This window comes from Halichoerus grypus, chromosome 11, assembly GCF_964656455.1.
Source record: "Halichoerus grypus chromosome 11, mHalGry1.hap1.1, whole genome shotgun sequence".
In the NCBI taxonomy this organism is placed as follows: domain Eukaryota; kingdom Metazoa; phylum Chordata; class Mammalia; order Carnivora; family Phocidae; genus Halichoerus; species Halichoerus grypus.
In genome coordinates, this window is record NC_135722.1 from 64,262,158 (window position 1) to 64,282,229 (window position 20,072).

General features: G+C 38.4%; 1 protein-coding gene and 1 long non-coding RNA gene across 3 annotated transcripts in view; one reads left to right on the forward strand and one right to left on the reverse strand.

The window, feature by feature from the left end:
* The window catches only part of LOC144379452 (uncharacterized), a 28,267-nt gene extending 25,108 nt beyond the window's left edge, over nucleotides 1–3,159 (reverse strand). The window contains exon 1 of one of the 2 annotated variants that reach the window (XR_013442503.1): nucleotides 2,941–3,159. This is a non-coding gene — a long non-coding RNA (uncharacterized LOC144379452). Of the gene's footprint in view, nucleotides 1–2,317; nucleotides 2,390–2,940 lie in introns of those variants that run through there. The other variant, XR_013442504.1, reaches the window with a different exon arrangement.
* CCDC83 (coiled-coil domain containing 83) overlaps nucleotides 2,569–20,072 on the forward strand; it is a 45,374-nt gene continuing 27,870 nt past the window's right edge. Inside the window, exons 1-3 of the mRNA XM_078058647.1 lie at nucleotides 2,569–2,676; nucleotides 8,478–8,600; nucleotides 16,195–16,279. Coding sequence (XP_077914773.1) covers nucleotides 8,506–8,600; nucleotides 16,195–16,279 — 180 coding nt within the window. The 5' untranslated portion in view covers nucleotides 2,569–2,676; nucleotides 8,478–8,505. The remainder of the gene's footprint in view (nucleotides 2,677–8,477; nucleotides 8,601–16,194; nucleotides 16,280–20,072) is intronic.

Sequence of the window (20,072 nt, forward strand, 5' to 3'; positions counted from 1 at the left end):
TGCAGAGCCATGTCTCCAGCTAAAAGAAAAAGTCACAACCCTTATAAGTAAGGTGGGAAACAATCCCATTTTTTAATATTGAAACATGCCAATGGATGTTAGATCAAAACATAATCCCCTTTATGAGTCTGTCACAGCGCCTGCTTAAAGGTAGTGTAAACTTTCCCTCTCAAGAGAATATTTTACTTCATGACTTTTTTTTTTTGCAAAATACCTTTTTAATTGTTTCCTATTTGTCAGGAACAAAGTTTTTGGATAAGAAGTCATAGCAGGGCTTTTCTGTTTCTCAAAAGCAACTTTGTTGTCAGTAAACTTTCTGATTTACTAGAAATTTGAATTGGTTTACAAAGTCAACAGCTCAGGTCTCTAAAAATTATTGAGATTTAATATTAATACATTTAGTTGATTGCTTTAGGGTCTGTTTGCAGAAAGAGTGATCCTCAATGAAAACAGGTGAAAAATTTGAAAAAGTATAAAATGTTTAGCAACTGTGCATACCAAAGAGGTTATTTGGCATTTTGCCAAAGTAGACAATATATTTGGCTTTTTCTACCACAGAAATTCTCCTACCTGCATTTCTTTAGGTGGGGGGGTGGATGGGTAGAGGGAGAGGAAGAGAGAGAATCTTAAGTAGGCTCCACACCCAGAGCAGAGCCTGGGCCAGGCTCCATCTCACAGCCCTGAGATCATGACCTGAGCCGAAATCAAGAGTCAGAATCTTGACTGACTGAGCCACCCAGGCGCCCCTCTCCTGCCTGTATTTCTACATCACTCAACATGGCAAGGCTAACAGAAAATCAAAGTCAAATGAGGAAACTTGGCAAATGCTTATCTGGCTTCACTGTTTAACCACCAACTGGCAAATACCATAAGAAAAACTGTACAGGAGATAAATGATAGGGTAAAAGTACATTTTTGACCCTGGGCCCAGGCTCTCATAAAAGCAGTAGGCTAATATTTATAGGAAATGATTTGGGAATGATTTCAAAGTGCTGAATAATCACAAAAATTGTTTTTCCATTTAACAGAAATAATCCGCTCACTTGAAAATTTTTGGTGGTAGCTTTTTTTTTCCCCTCCTGCATCTGTACTCTATTTAATAATTTTACCCCACAATCCCACCTGTTGTTATTCTAGGAAAGACCAAGTACCTAAAAATCCTTTATCAGATGTGTAGATCACAGCAAACTGTGGGCATTTAACAAATACATAACATTGATGGAATAAAGGAAGGTTCAAATGAGCTAGAACACATAAATTATCTCAGACTGGTTATTTTTTGGATGACTTTTTACTGATGAGAAAAACTCCCTCAATCAAAAGCTAATATTTGTATTAACTGCTTCAATTCCTTTCTTTTAAGTTCTTAATTTGTTTATTAATATAACACAGAACTAATCAGAAAATATATGATAACCTATTTTTTAATATCTACTTTTTCTAATTTTTAAAAAAGATTTTATTTATTTATTTGAGAGAGAGACACACACAGAGAGAGCACGAGCAGGGGAGGGGCAGAGGGAGAAGGAGAAGCAGACTCCCAGAGGAGGAGCCCAACATGGGGCTCCATCCCAGGACCCTGGGATCATGACCTGAGCCAAAGGCAGACGCTTAACCAACTGAGCCACCCAGGCGACCAGATAATCTATTTTTTAAAAATCAAATTCAAGAATGCCAAACAGGTGACTTATGAAGAGTGGAGGTTCAAGAGAGGGCCTCACTTCTGTCTTCCAGGGACAGAGAGAGAACTATTTGACTAGGGTGTTATTAGCTTAAGTAGGTGCTGCCAGGATGTAAGAAATTGTCTTGAGGCAGAGAACGAGGGAAAAATGCAGGAGAGAAAAGGGGAACTTCAAAGGTTGTAGGGGTCTGATGTATTTTCCCCTCAAAGTAGGACAGAGCTGCAAAACGTAGAAAGTGGGGGAAAGACGGAATCGAAATTTGTGTTGGTTTTCTTGAGGTTAGGAGCAAAAAAGTAAAGGGAAAAGCAAAATAGGATCAAGGATCTTTCAGAGCTGGACGTTATCATATAAACACTTAGTCCAGGGGGTTGCAATTCTGTTTAGAGTCAAACCCAAAGGAAGTCTTACACAAAACAAGAGAAGAGAGAAGAAAAGCCTTGGTGGTTGAAGAGCAGAGTGGGGCAGAACCCGGCCATGCGCACAAACCCCTTTCCCCGTCCTGCGAGCTTCTGGAAAACCACAGAGCCGTCTCTATGTCTCACTTGAAGCGGAAGAAACAGACACACAGATCCAAGTGTGTCTCACGGTCACAGTGCAGAGCCGGATATCACGTCTCCACACAACTCACTACTTACGGGTTTGCCACTCGAGGCAGGCAAGGAGGGGGCGTGAGTTTTGTGCAATCAGCAGGGTGAGCGGTGGCAGTGAAAATCGCTCAGGGAGAAGGCGGGAGGGCGGGACCTCGGGGGCAAAAGGCGGCAGCGCGTCCCCTTCTCCTGGACTCTTCCCCTTGCGGCCACCAGGTGGCGCGCCCGGCCCGCGGGTAGCGGTTGCGCAGGGTGGCGGGAGGGGGAAGCCCTCGCGCGCGCGTCGCCTTGGAAACGGAGGGTGCGGCGGCAGCCGCGGAGTGTGTGGGCCTGGTCCGCGGGCCGGATGCGAGTGCTACTTGTGGGTCCACTGCAGTGCATCCGCACCTGGCAGCCGTCCAGGGGAGGTAGGGAGACTGGCTGGACCCCTCGCTCGGCCGCTGACTCCTTCCAGTCTGACTCTTAAGGCTTTACATCTCCGCCCCACCCCCACCAGCCCTGGGGCCTGCTCTGAGCCCAAATGGGCCTGGGGTCGCGCCCTCCTGGCGTCCTCCACCAAGTCCTGCTCCTGGACCGTTGGAAACCGCCAGGAGGGGTTCTCATAGGCCCACCCCTGTTCACGGAGGAGATCGAAAGGGAAGGAGATCTTTTGATCTGATCAAAATACTAACCTCTCTTTCCTCCTTGCAGTTGAACCCCCGGATGCGTTGCTTATTTGCCCTTCTAGATCTTCTGCTCCTGGAGGACAGGATCTGAATTTGACTCAGATTTGTAACTTTCATGGTGCCCTCACAGCCTCTCGCACACAGTAGATGCTCAGTAAACGAATCCTTCCATTTGTATGGAGCTTTATGCTTCACAGTGTTCCCAAATCATTTGAGCTTTCTTGATAACCCTGCCAGGAGGCAGGAAAGATGGAAGAGAACCCAGGGTCAGAGGGGTTTCGAGGCTTGTTCGAGGTTATAAAACTCATTAGTGGAGGAGCTAGGACTAGACTCAAGTCTTGCTCTGCTTAGTGCTCTCCTCACTGCATTCCCAGTCTTGTGAACGCCTTTTGAGTGAAGGCTCACACATCCTGCGTCCTTCTCCGGACGAGTACATAGCCCTCCCGCGTGGGTACTTCCTGAGTGCCCCGAGTGTTGTTGATGGCCTCACCCTCACCCTCCCAATCCACAGATTGGCTTCAGCTCGTTGCCCTGGATGCTGCAACATCCTTCTGAACAGGACACTTAGTTTATTTCTTTTATTAATTTGTTAGATTTGTATAGTACCTTGCTTCTTCACCCCCCTTCTTACTCCATGATTAATTTTCTGCTGGGCAAGAGAGTTGAGGAGGTGGTTGGGAGGTGGAATTCAATGGGAGGTCCCATTGAAGAAAAAAATATATATACACATATATATTTCTGTGAAGGCAGAGAAGGAAAATAACAAGATTGGGTATTTATCACTGCGTGTGTGATAACCCCTCATGGATTTCCTTATTGCCACCCCAAGACCTGGCTCCAATAGATTTTCTTCATATTCACCACTGTTCTTTGAAGCTAGAAGCCTTTTTGTTCTCCTCCACCATCAGAGGATGAAAATACTACATGTAGTTCCATTATCCTCACAATATTTTTTCACGATGAATGTGAAAATGTGACATTTCTAAGCTTGAAAGACAGCAGGAGTTGGGGGGGAAATGTAGTTCTGGTTGCTAGAGAAGTTAGTATAATATAGTGCTTTTCAAACTATGTCATGAGCAATTCTGGATCAGAAGATAGACCAATTTTTAAGGTAAGAATCCAGTATAATTTGAGAACTGCAGTTCAGAAATGTGCCACTGACCAAAGGATTTGCATTGGTAAAGAAAATACATGGTAATGTAACATAAATCATCAATTAGGCAAGTGAAGTTAAAAATATAATTTCTCCAGATATTTTATTTATTTATTTATTTATTATTTTTAAAAATATAAGGTACATTAATAATAGTTAACTTTATTTTTTTTTAAATTTTAAGTAGGCTCCATACAACTTTATTTATTTATTTTTTTAATTTTAAGTAGGCTGCATACCATGGGGCTTGAACTCACAACCCTGAGACTGAGCCAACCAGGCACTTTTATCCAAATATTTTTAAATACCTTAATTTGAATATATGGTGGTTTAACATATCTCCAAACTGGCTGTGTTTTACATTTTAAAGCTGCTTTGGGCTGTATATACATAATCGATAAAAAAGGAGAACTGAATTTGTTTTAAGCTAACTCTTAGGTGATATTCTCACTACTAAAAAGCTTTAAATGAATTCAGGGTTTTTTAAGATACACTGAAGAACATTTCTAAAACACTTAAAAATTGTATTAAAAGTATGTTTTACCATAAGTGAGAATTTGAATTTGAAAGTAATTTACTTTCAGGACCCCTGGGTGGCTCAGTCAGTTGAGCATCCGACTCTTGATCTTGGCTTGGGTCTTGAGCCCCACATTGGGCTCCACGTTGGGCTCTGCACTGGGCATGGAGCATACTTAAAATAAATAAATAAATGAATAAATAAATAAATAAATTTATTTATTTTACTTTCTAAATTAAGGGTATATACAATATTATGAGCAAATAAATAGGGCCATTGGTAAAGAAAGTGAGTACACATTACTTGCAAGTCAGTCATTCAAATTAGACATTTATTGAACATCCAGTTTGCATCCATGGGAGATGCTGGCCTATGTGCCAACATATATTTTTGAAAACCCAAAGATGGTTTGTTGAAGTGATTAGTTGTTATTCAGTATTAAAGGAGTTGTGTTTTGTTGAGGATGAATGCCATGAATGTTTTCAAATATATATTGCAATTAACACTATAGTGAGATATTAGACATTATTATTTATTAGAGTTACACATTTATAGCTAGTTAATGGCAGAGTCAGCACTAGATAGACTTCAAGACTTCCAACACCCATGTAGAGATCTTTTAACTAAACCTCTGATGGAATCTTATTCAGAACTTTTGCCATTACTAATGTTATTAAGTAAATATCTTCCATTTTAATCTACATTTTTATGTAAAAACATTGGCTAACAAACATCAGAATTCATTCCAAATGTCCAGAAAGGTATCAGGGCAGAACTGCCATCCCTCCCAGACCCCACAAAATTTGAAAAGAGTCATTAGGAGGCTTCTGGATATTCGTGGCTCCACAAAGTCATGAAAAAAGTCATTAGGACTTTCTAGATATTGAGCCAGGATCCTGACAATGCACTGTTTGTTTTTTGGGTGATTTTGCAGAGTCAAGTAAAGCATTCTGGGGTAACAGCACATTTGAAGAAGATGGCTATTATATGTCCATTTTATCCAAACAGACTTCTTACTTTTCACTGAGTAGCACTCAGGGAATATATTTTGAAACATTTTCTGATGGAAAGTGATTATGGGGTGGTCTCTGAAAAGGCTGGAGACCTGAGTCTTTCAAACCCAGCCTCCTTGCCTGCCCTCCCTCCATGGCGTATGTTATTGAATGCCCAAACAGAGCTGGGAGAGGAAAAACAGCACAAAAGGTCACACTGTGGGCAGAGATCTCCGGAGCCTTCATTACCTGCACAATCTTGCTAGTCTTTTAAAGTTGCTCATTATTTTCTTAAAGTTCTGCTGGAGTATGCTTCTTTCTTCCCATCTGTCTGAGTGGAGACCTTGTCTCTTCCATATTTTATAATTAAGGGCCAGGTAAAGCCATGCACAGAGCTGGTGCCGAATAGCTGTTTGCAGTTATTGATAGACAGATTAGGTGTCCCTCTGTCAAGAATTATTCTATGTGAAACCTGCCTGGAAGATAATTATGTTACTTTGTGAAAATTTTTTTCTACGATTCTCACCCTTTGCAGAGTTAGAAATCCTCTAGATGGTCAGGAACTGTAAATCCTTGTAAATGTTTATGAAACTCCCACTGCTTGTAGGACCTTATCAAATGTAGAAGTACTTTCTGAAGTGAAGTCATTAGCTCATTGCAAAAATACATCTAATAAGAGGGCAAGCCAATGCTTACTAATTTTCTGGAAAGTATGTGAAACAATGAATATTAATAGAGTTTATGCATCAATCATTTGTGCTTCATGGATCCACATTTTCACTCATATTTTATTAAAGTCCTTTGCCATGAGCTGCAGTTACATAACTAATTATACTTTAGGCAGAGAATTGAAAACCTAAGAGCCAGGTAACTGAGGTAATTGAACAAGATGAGGTCATTTTTCCCCCAGCACCAGATGGGTACTGTAGGTGGAAACTGTTACACTTGATCTCTTCCATATGGCTCAGAAAGAAAACGAGAGATCAAGGTTAGAATTTGTTTTAACTTTTAAATGAAATATTTATAGTAAAAATCACTGTTAAATAGTAACTTATTGTTGTAAAATGAAACACTGGTCAGCATGTTATCTTTTTGTGCAATAGTCAAGTTAAAAAGTCTAATTCTAAAATAGAAAATAATATTAAAATTCAACTCTGCATCTAAAACGAAAGCACTTTTTTTCTCAGCTGATAAGTTTCTGTGAACCGTGATGGTATAATGACACATTTTAGTGTGTCGTTTATGGAATTGTTCGCAATACTTTCATATCTGAGAAGATACTACTTAATATATTATTCTGTCCTAATGTGCTAAGTCTTTCTGTTGTGTCACCTGAGTGCTTTTCAGCGGGAAGGTATTATAGTATGTTTGCATTCAGGTATACTCGAATCTGTTAGAATAGAGAGATGAACACCCTTGGCTGGAAAAGTCTGAGACACAAAGACTGAGCCTGGCTCGAAGTCTAGGAAAACGTATTTCATTTCAGAGAGATTTTCCACTGTGGATCTCAGTGATCTATGTGGATTGCCGATTCAGTGACCCAAATCAATGATGAAGGTTGACAATAGCAGACCGCATGGATTAGTTTTTCCATATATCATCATACTTGGCAGCAAGCAGACATCCTCTGCTTTATAGTTACCTGGAGTTTGAAGAAGCATGATCTGGAGCTTTAACCAAATGGCCATAATACTTAACTAAACTCTTTCTGTATATCAGCCACTATGCTAGGTGCTTAAAATATTAGCTTATTTAATCCTTACAATGGCTTTTAGAGTAAGATTTTTGCTCTCACTTTACAGATAATGAAACTGAAGCTCAAAAATATTAAGTAACCTACTCAAGGTCACATTGACAATAGGTGGTGGATCTGGGATTAAAACATGTCTCCCTGATTCATCCATCCATTTTTTCATTTGACAAGAATTTATTGTGCATCTACTTGTGCTAGGTGGGGAAATAGATTAATGCACAAGAATTATATCATTCCCACTCTCATGGAGTTTCCAGCCATCTAAATAAATCATTAAAAAGGCTAAATTCTTTCTACCATACTCAACTACTAATACATTGATTAAAGTTTAGACACTCATTTTTTTGAGATTAATGGAAATTAGATAAAAATCTGTTACAGAAGACTATATAATCTGAAAAGAAGTACTTTAGTACCTATACAAAATCCATGAGGTATTCCTGTTTACTATAAAAATCTGTGAATAGTGGACCTAATTTTTTACTTTTAAAATATATTATTTTTGATAATTTTTTATTATTGATTAAAAAGCAATTAATAGCTGATGAGCAGTTACTGTTAATAATAATTATTATTACTATTATTTTTCATTTGTAAACCTCTTAGCCATTTAAAAAACATTTGAATATGTGCTTTTATTTGCTCTTTATAACAACCCTGGTCAAACCTGATCTTTTGGATTCTAGTTTCTTGGTGCCCATAGAAAGTTGTGCTTTTGTTTTATCTTAATTTAAAAAAAAGTAACAGACATTTCCTGAGCTGCTACTACATGCAGTGCACTTTGCCAAACACTGCGGAGAAAAAAAATGACTGAAAAAGTTTAGTCCTTGTTCTTAAAAAATCTCGATAGGGACAACAGATGTAGATGGATAACATAAGGGGATGAGTCTCTTAGAAAGTTTTGGGTGGGGAAATGCTGTACCTGGCCAAACATGGAACTTACCAGACTCAAGAATCCATTGATTCGTGATGTCCCAGCATTGTGGTGGATGATAGGTCTGGGGACATGGAAACCTGAATGGAAAAAACAGTTTTAAATTAAGTCCCAGCAGTTCCTCATCTTGAGTAAGCACAAGTAGAGGGGCAAAGACAGAATTTATTTACTTTCCCTGTTTCTTTTCTAAACAGGTATGCTTCTTACTAACTAAGCAACACAATGGATAACACAGCGAAAGCAAATAAAAAGGATATTCAAGATGGGCCACACAAAGAAGTCAAATTGCCTACCAGTGAAGCACTTCTAGACTACCAGTAAGCTTAGATTATGGAATCTAAACGTTCCCATATGTAAATGGAAATCACTGTTAAGATTCATGTAACTCCAAATGGAAAGTGATGTACTCAAAAGCTGTCAAGAGAGCTAGACTGGAGTTAGATTGGAAGCATAAATGCACTCTTGTGCTATGTACATCTTTTTTAAAGTTTTTGAAACTTTGACTATAACATATTCCAAGTAGTAGCAATGAAACAGCATTCGTTAATGTGGTTTTGACTCCCTCTCTCCCTCTACTGGATCACTGGTCACTTTCCCACATGCTGTATACGCAGTTTGTATGTAACAGCTGGCTGACTTATCTCTTAAAGTACAATATAGAATAGTTCATGTACATTTATAGAAGAGCAAACGATTTTTCATTTCTAGACATTCCAATGAATATTATCTCCAGTGGCTACAGACCAAATCCAAATGATGCAATTATTTTTAATAAAAATATTTCCTAGTGTCTCACTCCCAGGAGCTGGAGACAAAACTAGAGGTAAGATATTCTATGTTTATGTTTTATCCAATTCATAAACAGTAAATCTCTGGAGAGATTTTGAACCTCAGTTTTTGGCACACAGTAGGTGTTTTAATGTGTAATTCTTAGGGAGTGAATGAATTCATTTCAGTCTTTTCCACATAAGAATATACTCCATAACCTTCAACAAAGTAGGTTTAGAAGGAACATACCTCAATGTCATAAAAGCCATCTATGAAAACTGCACAGCTAACATCATACTCAGTGGTGAAAAACTGAGAGCTTTTCCCATAAGGTCAGGTACAAGACAAGGATCTCCACTCTCACCACTTTTATTCAACATAGTCCGAGCCACAGCAATCAGAAAAGACAAAGAAATGAAAGTCAACCATATTGGTAAGGAAGAAGTAAAATTTTCACTATTTGCAGATGACATGACACTATATATAGAAAACCCTAAAGACTCCACCAAAAACCTGCTAGAAATGATAAATGAAATCAAGAAACCTGCAGGATACAAAATCAATATACAGAAATCTGTTGCATTTCTATACACTAATAATGAAGTAGCAGAAAGAGAAATTAAGAAAACAATCCCATTTACAATTGCACCAAAAAGAATAAAATAGCTGGGCGTAATTTTTTCTTTTTTTTAAGATTTTATTTATTTGATAGAGAGAGAGACAGCAAGAGAGGGATCACAAGCAGGGGGAGTGGCAGAGGGAGAAGCAGGCTTCCCGCTGAGCAGAGAGCCTGATGCAGGGCTCGATTCCAGGACCCTGGGATCATGACCTGAGTCGAAGGCAGATGCTTAACGACTAAGCCACCCAGGCACCCCTAGCTGGGCATAAACTTAACCAAGGAGGTAAAAGACCTGTACTTGGAAAACTATTAAACATTGATGAAAGAAACTGTAGGTGACACAAACAAATGCACATGGATTAGAAGAACAAATATTGTTAAAATGTCCATACAACCTAAAGCAATCTACACATTTAATGCAATCCCTATCCAAATACCAATAGCATTTTCCACAGAACTAGAACAAATAATACTAAACTTTGTATGGAACCACAAAAGACCCCAAATACCTAAAGCAATCTTAAAAAAGAACCACACTGGAGGTATCACAATCCCAGATTTCAAGATATACTACAAAGCAGTAGTAATCAAAACAATATGGTATTGGCACAAAAATAGACACATAGATCAATAGAACAGAATAGAAAGCCCAGAAATAAACCCGTGCTTATATGGTCAACTAATCTTTGACAAAGGAGGCAAGAATATCCAATGGAAAAAAAAAGCAGTCTCTTCAATAGATGGTGTTGAGAAAACTGCACAGCTACATGCAAAAGAATGACACTGGGCCACTTTCTCACACCATACACAAAAATAAACTCAAAATGGATTAAGGACTTAAATGTGAGACCTGAAACCATAAAAATTCTAGAAGAGAGCAGAGACAGTAATTTTTCTGACATCAGCAATAGCAACATTTTTCTGGATATGTCTCCTGAAGCAAAGGAAACAGAAGCAAAAATAAACTATTGGGACTACATCAAAATAAAAAGCTCTGCACAACAAAAGAAACGACGAACAAAACTAAAAGGTAACCTACTAAATGGGAGAAGATATTCACAAATGACATATAGAATAAGATATATAAAGATATATAAAGAACTGATACAACTCAGTGCACGCACACACACACACACATCCAGCTGAAAATTGGCAGAAGACATGAGCAGACATTTCTCCAAAGAAGACATCCAGATGGCCAACAGACACATGAGAAGATGCTCGACATCACTCATCATCAGGGAAATGCAAATCAAAACTACAATGAGGTATCACCTCACACCTGTCAGAATGGCTAAAATCAACAACACAAGAAACAATAAGTGTTGGTGAGGATGTGAAGAAAAAGGAACCTCGTCAACTGTTGGTAGGAATGCAAACTGATCTAGCCATGTAGAAAACAGTATGGAGATTCCCCAAAAAGTTAAAAATAGAACTACCTTACAGACTCAGTAATTGCACTACCCAAAAAATATAGAAACACTAATTCAAAGGGATACATGCATCCCTGTTTATTGCAGCATTCTTTACAATAGTGAAACTATGGAAGCAGCCCAGGTGTCCCTCGATAGATGAATGGATAAAGAGGAATGGATAATATATATAGATATGCATATATATATATTTCATTATATATAATATATATAATTGTATATTTATAAAATTATATAATTATATATTATTATAACTATATCTCATTATTATATATAAATATAAATAATATAATATATAAATAATTTAATGAAATATTACTCAGCCATAAAAAAGAACGAAATCTTAGCATCTGCAACAACATGGATGGAACTACAGAGTACAATGCTAAGTGAAATGTCAGTCAGAGAAAGACAAATACCATATGATTTCACTCATATGTGAGATTTAAGAAACAAAACAAATGAACAAAGAAAAAAAGAGACAAGTCAAAAACAGACTCTTAACTACAGAGAACAAACTGATGGTCACCAGAGGGGAGGTGGGTGGGGGGATGGGTGAAATAGGTTATTGGGATTAAGAGTACACTTACCATGACGAGCACTGAGTAATGTATAGAATTGTTGAATCACTATATTGTACACCTGAAACTAATATAACACTGTACGCTAACTATACTGGAATTAGCATTTTTAAAAAATAATTTTTTAACAAAAACATGTACTTCATGCATTTACTGAACAAGTGCTTGAATGTTTACCAAGTCCAAGGCAAGTGCTGGAGGACAACAGCAAACAGACCACCCAGTTCCTGCCTTGATGAGGCAGAGGAGACAGACATTAGATAAATACTTGAAGCTTTTTTAAAAAATTGCATAGCTACAGTTAAGACACTATGAAAGAAAAGTATAGGGTCCTGTGTAACGGTTTAACTAAAGGACTTGATATGGTCAGAGAGGTCAGGAAAAGCTTGTTTGAGGGAGGGACGTTGGAGCTGATCCCTGGCAGAGGAAGGTGTTATGGAGACATAGGGTGGAGGAGAGAAAGGCTTATGGAAAGGACGCTGGGGTGAGGGAGAGCTTTACAGAGTCCAGGAACAGAGAGAAGGCAGAGTGCGGGAGAAAGGGTAAGAGCAGACTGGTGGCATGGGCAAGGGTGAGATAAGCCAAGCCCTGTGAAGCATTTGGGATTTGGGACTGGGAAACTATTTATTGGAGGGGAAAAAGGCTGCATGTGCAGAGCCCGTGATGCTGGTGACGCTGGTCTTTAAGAGATTTGTTCTTAACAACATTCAGAGAAAATCCATCTCCTTCTCCTTGAGAAACTCCAAATCTATCTGTCTATTCTTTTCAGTGAGTGAAAGGGTCAGAACACTAAGAGAGAAACACGCATGGGAAGGGAATTTTAACAAAGTTCCCCTTTATTTTCTACTTGAGACATTAAGTTATAACCAGAAACCACCTGCCCTCATTTGTCAGCATAACCGAAAACTTCCCTCGTCTCATCTTTGGAGAGTGGGACAAAAACTCAGGCTCTGTGAATACAATCTGGTCTCTAATTTGCTCCTATGGTTTACGTTGGTCACATCCAGACACAATTGCTTCTTTCTCTTCTAGGTCAGTCAGAGGCCAGTATTTCTGTTCTTTCACAGAGGTTTACAAAGAGACATTTAAAAATTCTCATGATCTAGTGCAAGATATAAATTGAACATCTCATGCTTTTGTTCTCTCTGTTAAGACTAAATAAATAATCTTGTGGACTGGAACAGTCAAGGCCTTGCTTTACACTGTCACTCTGCTAGGGACACTTGACTCATTGCATGTGTTCCCAGGTGACAGAACTTTTGTCACATGACCAATAGCCAAAACATCCCCCTCACTTTCTGAGAAAGGATTTTCCAAGGATCCCCTGGCAGCATCTTATAATTCTCTTATACAATCTCATCTAACAAAGAGCTGGGAGAACATAGTAGGTAGTCAATGATTTCTGAACAACTAAACATTTTTTTAATCTATCCCCAAAAGATAAAGTCATGATCCTCTATGGTTGTTTGTGAAGAGCTGAGACTGCCAATGCTAAATCTATAAAGTAATCATCATCTCTAGGTAAAGGTGGTTTTAATTTCTTCCTTTATACTTGTTTTTCCCCCAGTTTTCTACAATGAGTATGAATATAGAAATAGGTGTGATTGTGATTATAGGTTAAAAAATAGATAAAAGTATAAATTCTTTTTAAAAATCCAGATTTAGGGGCCCCTGGGTGGCACAGTCATGAAGCATCTGTCTCTTGGCTTCAGCTCAGGTCGTGATCTTGGGGTCATGAGATCGAGCCCCATGTCAGACTCTGCACTCTTTCTCTCCCTCTCCCTCTACCCCTCCCACCCCATGCTCTCACTCTCTCTCTCTCTAAAAAAAAAAAAAAAAAAAAAAATCCAGATTTATTTGTTTTCCTTCTCTGAATTTTCAGTGAAATTGCCTGGAGGGAGAAAGTTGACACATTAGTAACATCTTAGTAATACAGAGAGGGAAGGGAAAATGTGACCTGTTGTATTACTAACCATTTCCTATCACTGTGCTTTAGAATAGTGTGTATCCTTTTCGAACCACGTTAATATATATTATCTCATTGGCTTATCATCCCACTTGCTTCAATATTTAGTGTGACATGTGCGTACAATGGCATCTGAGGGAGATCTGAAAAGGAAAAAGTATATAGAAAACAGTGAAGCTCGAATTCCCAAGTGGCTGATAGTGTTGAGTTCTGAAGTTCAGTTTCATCTTCATGAGACCCATGGAGGTTGAAGTAAATTCCAAGGAAAGGCTCAGCTAACTTAGACCTACAACTACCGTGTGAGCCACAACTGGAGCAACGAAGCCACCAAAACCTTCAGGGCACCTCAGAATTGCCCCTGAGGCCTGCTGGTGCCACCAGATCTTTCTGAACTGCTCCCAAGGAACACGAGACAAAGCCCCAGGTCATTTGCTCCTAACTGCTATGAGCGGAGGGGTGGTAGACTTAAGTGTCAGCTTGCCAGGTACAGCAAATAAAATTATATGATGCCAAATTAAATTTGATTTTCAAATAAATGAGAAATAATTTTTTTAGTATAAGTGTGTGCCATGCAGTATCTGGGGTTGGGGCTGGGTGGAGTCTCCAGACCCATTTTTGCATGCTCAGTCATCACCAAGGAAGCCTCTCAGCTGAAGCCAGGAGTAAGTCTATTAACCAGACCACACAAAGACTTGGTCTCAACCAAGGGACACCATATACTTGAGGTTCATTTGCCTGCTTCGCCCATGCAGAGAATGAATTAGGTTACCATATTTATAATTGCAGAAATGGCATAATTTTCATACATTCGCATGGGCCTTTCTCAGATAATTCTCATTTACAATATTTTAATTTTTCTCCTTAAAAATGGTAGATAGAGAAGGCACTCCTTCAGAATTTTTGCACACCTAAGCTTTATTTTTTTTAAGATTTTATTTATCTATTTGACAGAGAGAGAGAGCACAAGCAGGGGGAGCAGCAGAGGGAGAGGGAGAAACAGACTCCCCACTGAGCAGGGAGCCCGACGCGGGGCTCCATCCCAGGACCCTGGGATCATGACCCAAGCCGAAGGCAGATGCTTAACCGACTGACCCACCCACGCGCCCCCACATCTAAGCTTTAGGTGAGAAGTAAAAAGATGGTTTATACCTACTACTGTGTGGAAATCACCCTGTTTATAGTAGTCCCTTCCATTTACTACCCTTGTCATAGCCTGCTATTTCCCCCATAATAATGGGTAAGTAGTATGTTTGGGTGTTTACTTCTTCATTGTCTAGTAAAATGTAAGCTCCTTGGGGGCAAGGATCATGGAGGTCTTGTTCAACACCAACTCCATAATGCCATAAACAATACTGGGCACAGAGCAGCGGTTCATTGAATCTTGTACGTGCTGTTATGTGTTGTCTGTGTGACTACATGAAAGGGAACAATGATCAATGTAAACTGCAGAATTTTGGAACTGAAACAGTATCAAGGTCTTCCCTTCAATTGTCTTACCTACAGAGGAGTAAGCCCCAGCCTAACTAGGGTGAGAGTCCTTAGGCAGTTAGTGGAGAAGCAGGAATGATATAAGATTCAAATTCAACTGAAATTTACTAAGCACTTTATGCTAGAAACATTCACATGCAATTTCTTATTTTAATCCTTATAGGGTTAGAGCTAGGTATTGTTATCACCACTGATAGCTTGGAAACGTGATGCTCAGAGAAGTGACTTGCCTGAGATCATACAGGTGAGAAGTGACAGGGACAAGATGGCAAACAAGAGTTTCTCATTCTGTAACGACCTCTCTGTTCACTACACCACAGAGGTGCTGTATTTTTATTTTGTTTTGTTTTAATTGAGGCAAGGTATTTACGCAGAGCTGTTTCCATTGTGTTACTTTGGTAACAAGATTTAAAGTTACAAGATTTGCTGGGTAAAAGAGAGATAGAGATATACTTAGCACTTCAAATAGCTGTCAAACGGCCTATACCAAAGTCTTTCTGCACTGTTCTATCTCTCCTTTGTACCTGACAGATGCTCAACAAATCTTGTTGGGTATTAAAGAAATGTGTTTGTGTCAGGAAAGCTTTTATTATTTATAGAAGAGATGGCATACTAACGAACTTGAACCAAAGGTATGCCTCATTTATCTTACTATTTCAAGAAGATGTGCCTGCCCTTATAAAGTCTTTGTTTTGTTATTTTTGTCTGAATTTTTTAGAATTCTAGAAAGCATGTTTTCTGTGTGCGCTTCCCTACGTTCCATTTAAGCTGAATTATTTATAGATAATTAGAAAGTATAAAAATTATGACTGTGAAATGCAAATGGGGATTGATTTAGGAAAAAAACTTGAAGTTATCTCTCCAATATATATTTTAGTGAGTCAAATATACTCAGAAACACACACAAAAAAATCACTTAAGAAGGTATCTTATCCTTAAGTGCGTTTTTATAATATATTTAATACTTTATTTCAATCTAAATAGTTTAATTTTTAAATTTGTTTCTCATTAATTTTCCTTGATAAGTAATTGTAACACATTTCTGTTTATTATCAGCTGCCAAATAAAAGAAAATGCAGTAGAACGATTTATGGCTCAAATAAGGAGACTTAGAGAAAAGAACCAAAAGTATCATGAAAGAGTAAGTATAACATTTAAAGCTTATATCTAGGGGCACCTGGCTGGCTCGGTGGGTTAAGCATCTGCCTTCGGTTCAGGTCATGATCCCAGGGTCCTGGAATCAATTCTCACATCGGGCTCCTTGCTCAGCGGGGAGCCTGCTTCTCCCTCTGCCTGCCATTCCCCCTCCTTGTGCACTCTGTCTCTCTGACAAATAAATAAAATCTTAAAAAATTAAAAAAATAAAGCTTATATCTAGTTATTAAACATTTACACAAATGCCTTAAAAAATTGTGAATTATGATGACATGTATTCTAGGAAATTCTTTAGTGCTTGGAATTGATTAATTTACAATCTTAGTTTTTGGTACATTTAAGGCAAGAGGGCACTGCTGTTCCTATTATATTAATTACCATGTCAAAGGAAGTCAGCTTGATCTGTGTTATTTAGATCATGATGACCCTGAATCTTGTGTTCAAAATTTTAAGGCTCTGAAATCACATTTATCTTTTAACTTCTTATTTAGCCAAAGTATAAAACATTGGTTCTCTGTTTTTAATTTCTGTATCTTTTTGTTTTTAGATTTTCAGAGGGTGCTTATGTAAATATTATTTGAAAAGTATAATCTCAATTGTTAAAGTGACTCACTTAATGTTTAAGATGATACATTGTTTTTATAAAATCAGATTAAAATGAATATCAAAGTCATGCTGTATATGACCATCATGACTAAAGACTGGCAGAAATACAGTTTGGAAGCAGTAAGTGATAATTAACACAACTTATCCCTTAAGGTGTCTCATAAATGAGGAAATACTGAGACTATTCCCTATTAAAGCATTTATATGGACTCTAAAACTTCCACAGTTAACTGTTTTATTTGGCTTTTGTCTAAAATGACTATATCTACAAGTTTTTTTTTTTTTAAAGATTTTATTTATTTATCTGACAGAAAGAGAGACAGCGAGAACAGGAACACAAGCGGGGGAAGTGGGAGAGGGAGAAGCAGGCTTCCCGTTGAGCAGGGAGCCTGATGTGGGGCTCGATCCCAGGACCCTGGGATCATGACCTGAGCCGAAGGCAGACGCTTAACGACTGAGCCACCCAGGCGCCCCTATATCTACAAGTTTTAATGGAGTCTGGGGTCAGAGACCTGGGTTTACACCCTGACTGTACAACTTAGTGCTGGTATCATTTTGGCCCAAACTGGTAGGAGGCTCAGTTTCCCTCCTGTAGCCTGGGCATTCCTGTCTTCCAAATAGGGCTAATTTGGCCATTCATTCAGCAACATTTATTGGGCCAGACATGCCATGGTGGTGATATAACTGTGACCCTGACATTGTCATGATTCTCCAGGATCAGTCAGTAAAGTCTGTTTATCAGACTCAAACAGAAACTCAGGTCTGTGGATGAGAATGGAAAGAGGAACTTTGGTCTAGGTGCTGGGATGCAGTTCCACATGATGAGATCCACAGCATGGGAGAGGAGTGAGCTGCCATCAAGGGACCAATCCACATACCCCAGGGGTCACCACTGGGACTCCTGGGTCAGCCTTGGACTTCCATTTGGTTGTGGAAAGGACAACAGACCAGGACTGAAAAATCGCTTTCCCATAGCCCCTCATTTGAAGCCAGAAACAAAATTCTTATTTTCATGAGGATTCACCTAAGAATGGGATAGGCCTATGTCTTCTTTTGGGGTCATCAGTGGACCCAGCAGTGAGGAGCATGGAGAGACAGACTCTAGCTCCCACTGTATGTATCTGTTTCTTTCCATTTATGCTGCTACTGCCCCAGTTTAAGCCGCCACCATCTCTTACCCATCCTTCTTCAATTCAGTACATTTTCCAAGGTGCAACCTTTCGAATACTGTAAACCTTTCAGTGCTTAAAACCCTACAGTGGCTTCCTACTGTACAGAAAATTAAATCCAAGCTCTTTACTAAAGTCTTTGAGGCCCTACAAAATCTGACCTCTGCTCACCTCTCTAACCTTATCTGTTTACCACTTGCTTCTTTTAAATCTTGGAAAACCCAGTCTCGCTCGTTATTGTACATTTATGCAGGCTGTTTCATCTTCCGGGAATGCTCTTCTCTTGGCTAGCTCCTTTTCATTCCCCCAAACTAAGCTGGAATGCTACATACAAATGTTGTTATTAATTTGAAAGCACCATTATTAAATTGAAAGCTCTTTAGGCAGCAGCAGTCAAATCTTACTTACGTTTGTTTCTCCAGAAGGGCCCAGCATGTGTGGGTGTTCAATAAATATTTATTGAGTTGATACACACTAACACCAGTGGAAGGAAAAATTTTTGAGGTCATGGATATTTAATTGCTAAGTTAAACATGACTCATTAGCAAGACATACTTTTCTCTTCAGTTAGGGCAAAATCAGAAATACCCCTCTTCCTTCCTACATATCATCTCTTCTTTTGTATGAGTTTTGTTTGGACTGTTCTGTTTGCATTCACTGCTCCACTTACCTCATTAGACATTTCATAGTTCACTGTGTCCACTTCCTTACCTCTGGTTCATTCTTTCACTCCTGCTGTTCCACCACAACTACTAGGGCAGAAGTTATTAATGACCAAGTAGCTGGGTCCAATGGCCTCTTTGTAGTCCTCACTTTACCCCTCCGGCCTTCAGCAGTCATCCCTGTCATCTTGAAACTCTCTTTGGCTGCCAGGACATCACTCTCCCTTAATATTCCCCCCTATTCACCAACCATTCCTTGTTTTTCACTCATTGCTCTTTTCCTGGACCCACCCCTAAATTAGTATTTTCCAGGGTTCTGATCTCAACTCTTCTCTTTAACTCTAAAGATCTTACTTAACACCACAACTTCAAATGTCATCTATATGGTGGTAATTCTCATATATACATATATATGTGTGTGTGTGTGTGTGTATATATATATATATATATATATATATGACAAATTTTCATAATACTTATACCCACACAAGAAAATTAAAATGAGCACATGTAAAAACTGAGGAAATCCAAATAAAGTCTCTAATTTACTTAATAACATTGTACCAATGTCCATTTCTCCGGTTTGATAATGTGCTGTGGTTATATGACATTGTTGGGGAAAGCAGGAAAATAGTAAGGGAGAAATCTGTGTACTATCTTGGCAACTTCTGTTCTTGCTCCTGTGAATCTTAAAGACTTAAAAAGGTAAAGTTCATGAGATGGCCTTATAACAAAACAAAATCAGTCCTTTCTTTGTAGTTTATTTATTGAATCTCCTTTCTTCTATTTGATAGTGTGACAATTATTCTTACTTTGGATAAGAGTTGTCTACTTTATAGGATAACTGTCTCTTCTTTAACACATTGGTGAATATAGCTAACTAAACTGTATTTCAATATATCACTCAAAATAATTTTTCAGATATAGTGAATTTTGTAACATGTTGTCAAACACATTTCCCATCCATTTGAAATTCACTATGAGATTTGGGAAGTTTAATATGGATGTTATTAAATTTACATATAATGCCAATTGTGATTTAGTCATATTTATGCAACATTCAATTACATTTTTAGAACATATGATACTATTTTAATTTACAAATGAAAATATCATATGTTTGAAAAGAACAGTCAATGTGTTAAAAGTTTGATCAAAGAGGACTGCATTCACTTTGACAAGTATTGTGCTAAGTATGGAAAGTAAGAGGAGAATTTGTTGATTGATTACACATTATTTATTTATGAATTATATGTAGTGGTTTTTAAATGATCACTATCTTTGGATTTTTTTGCCTATTTTAGAGCTGGAGTTGATTTTGAGGTGATTGTCGCCTTACTAA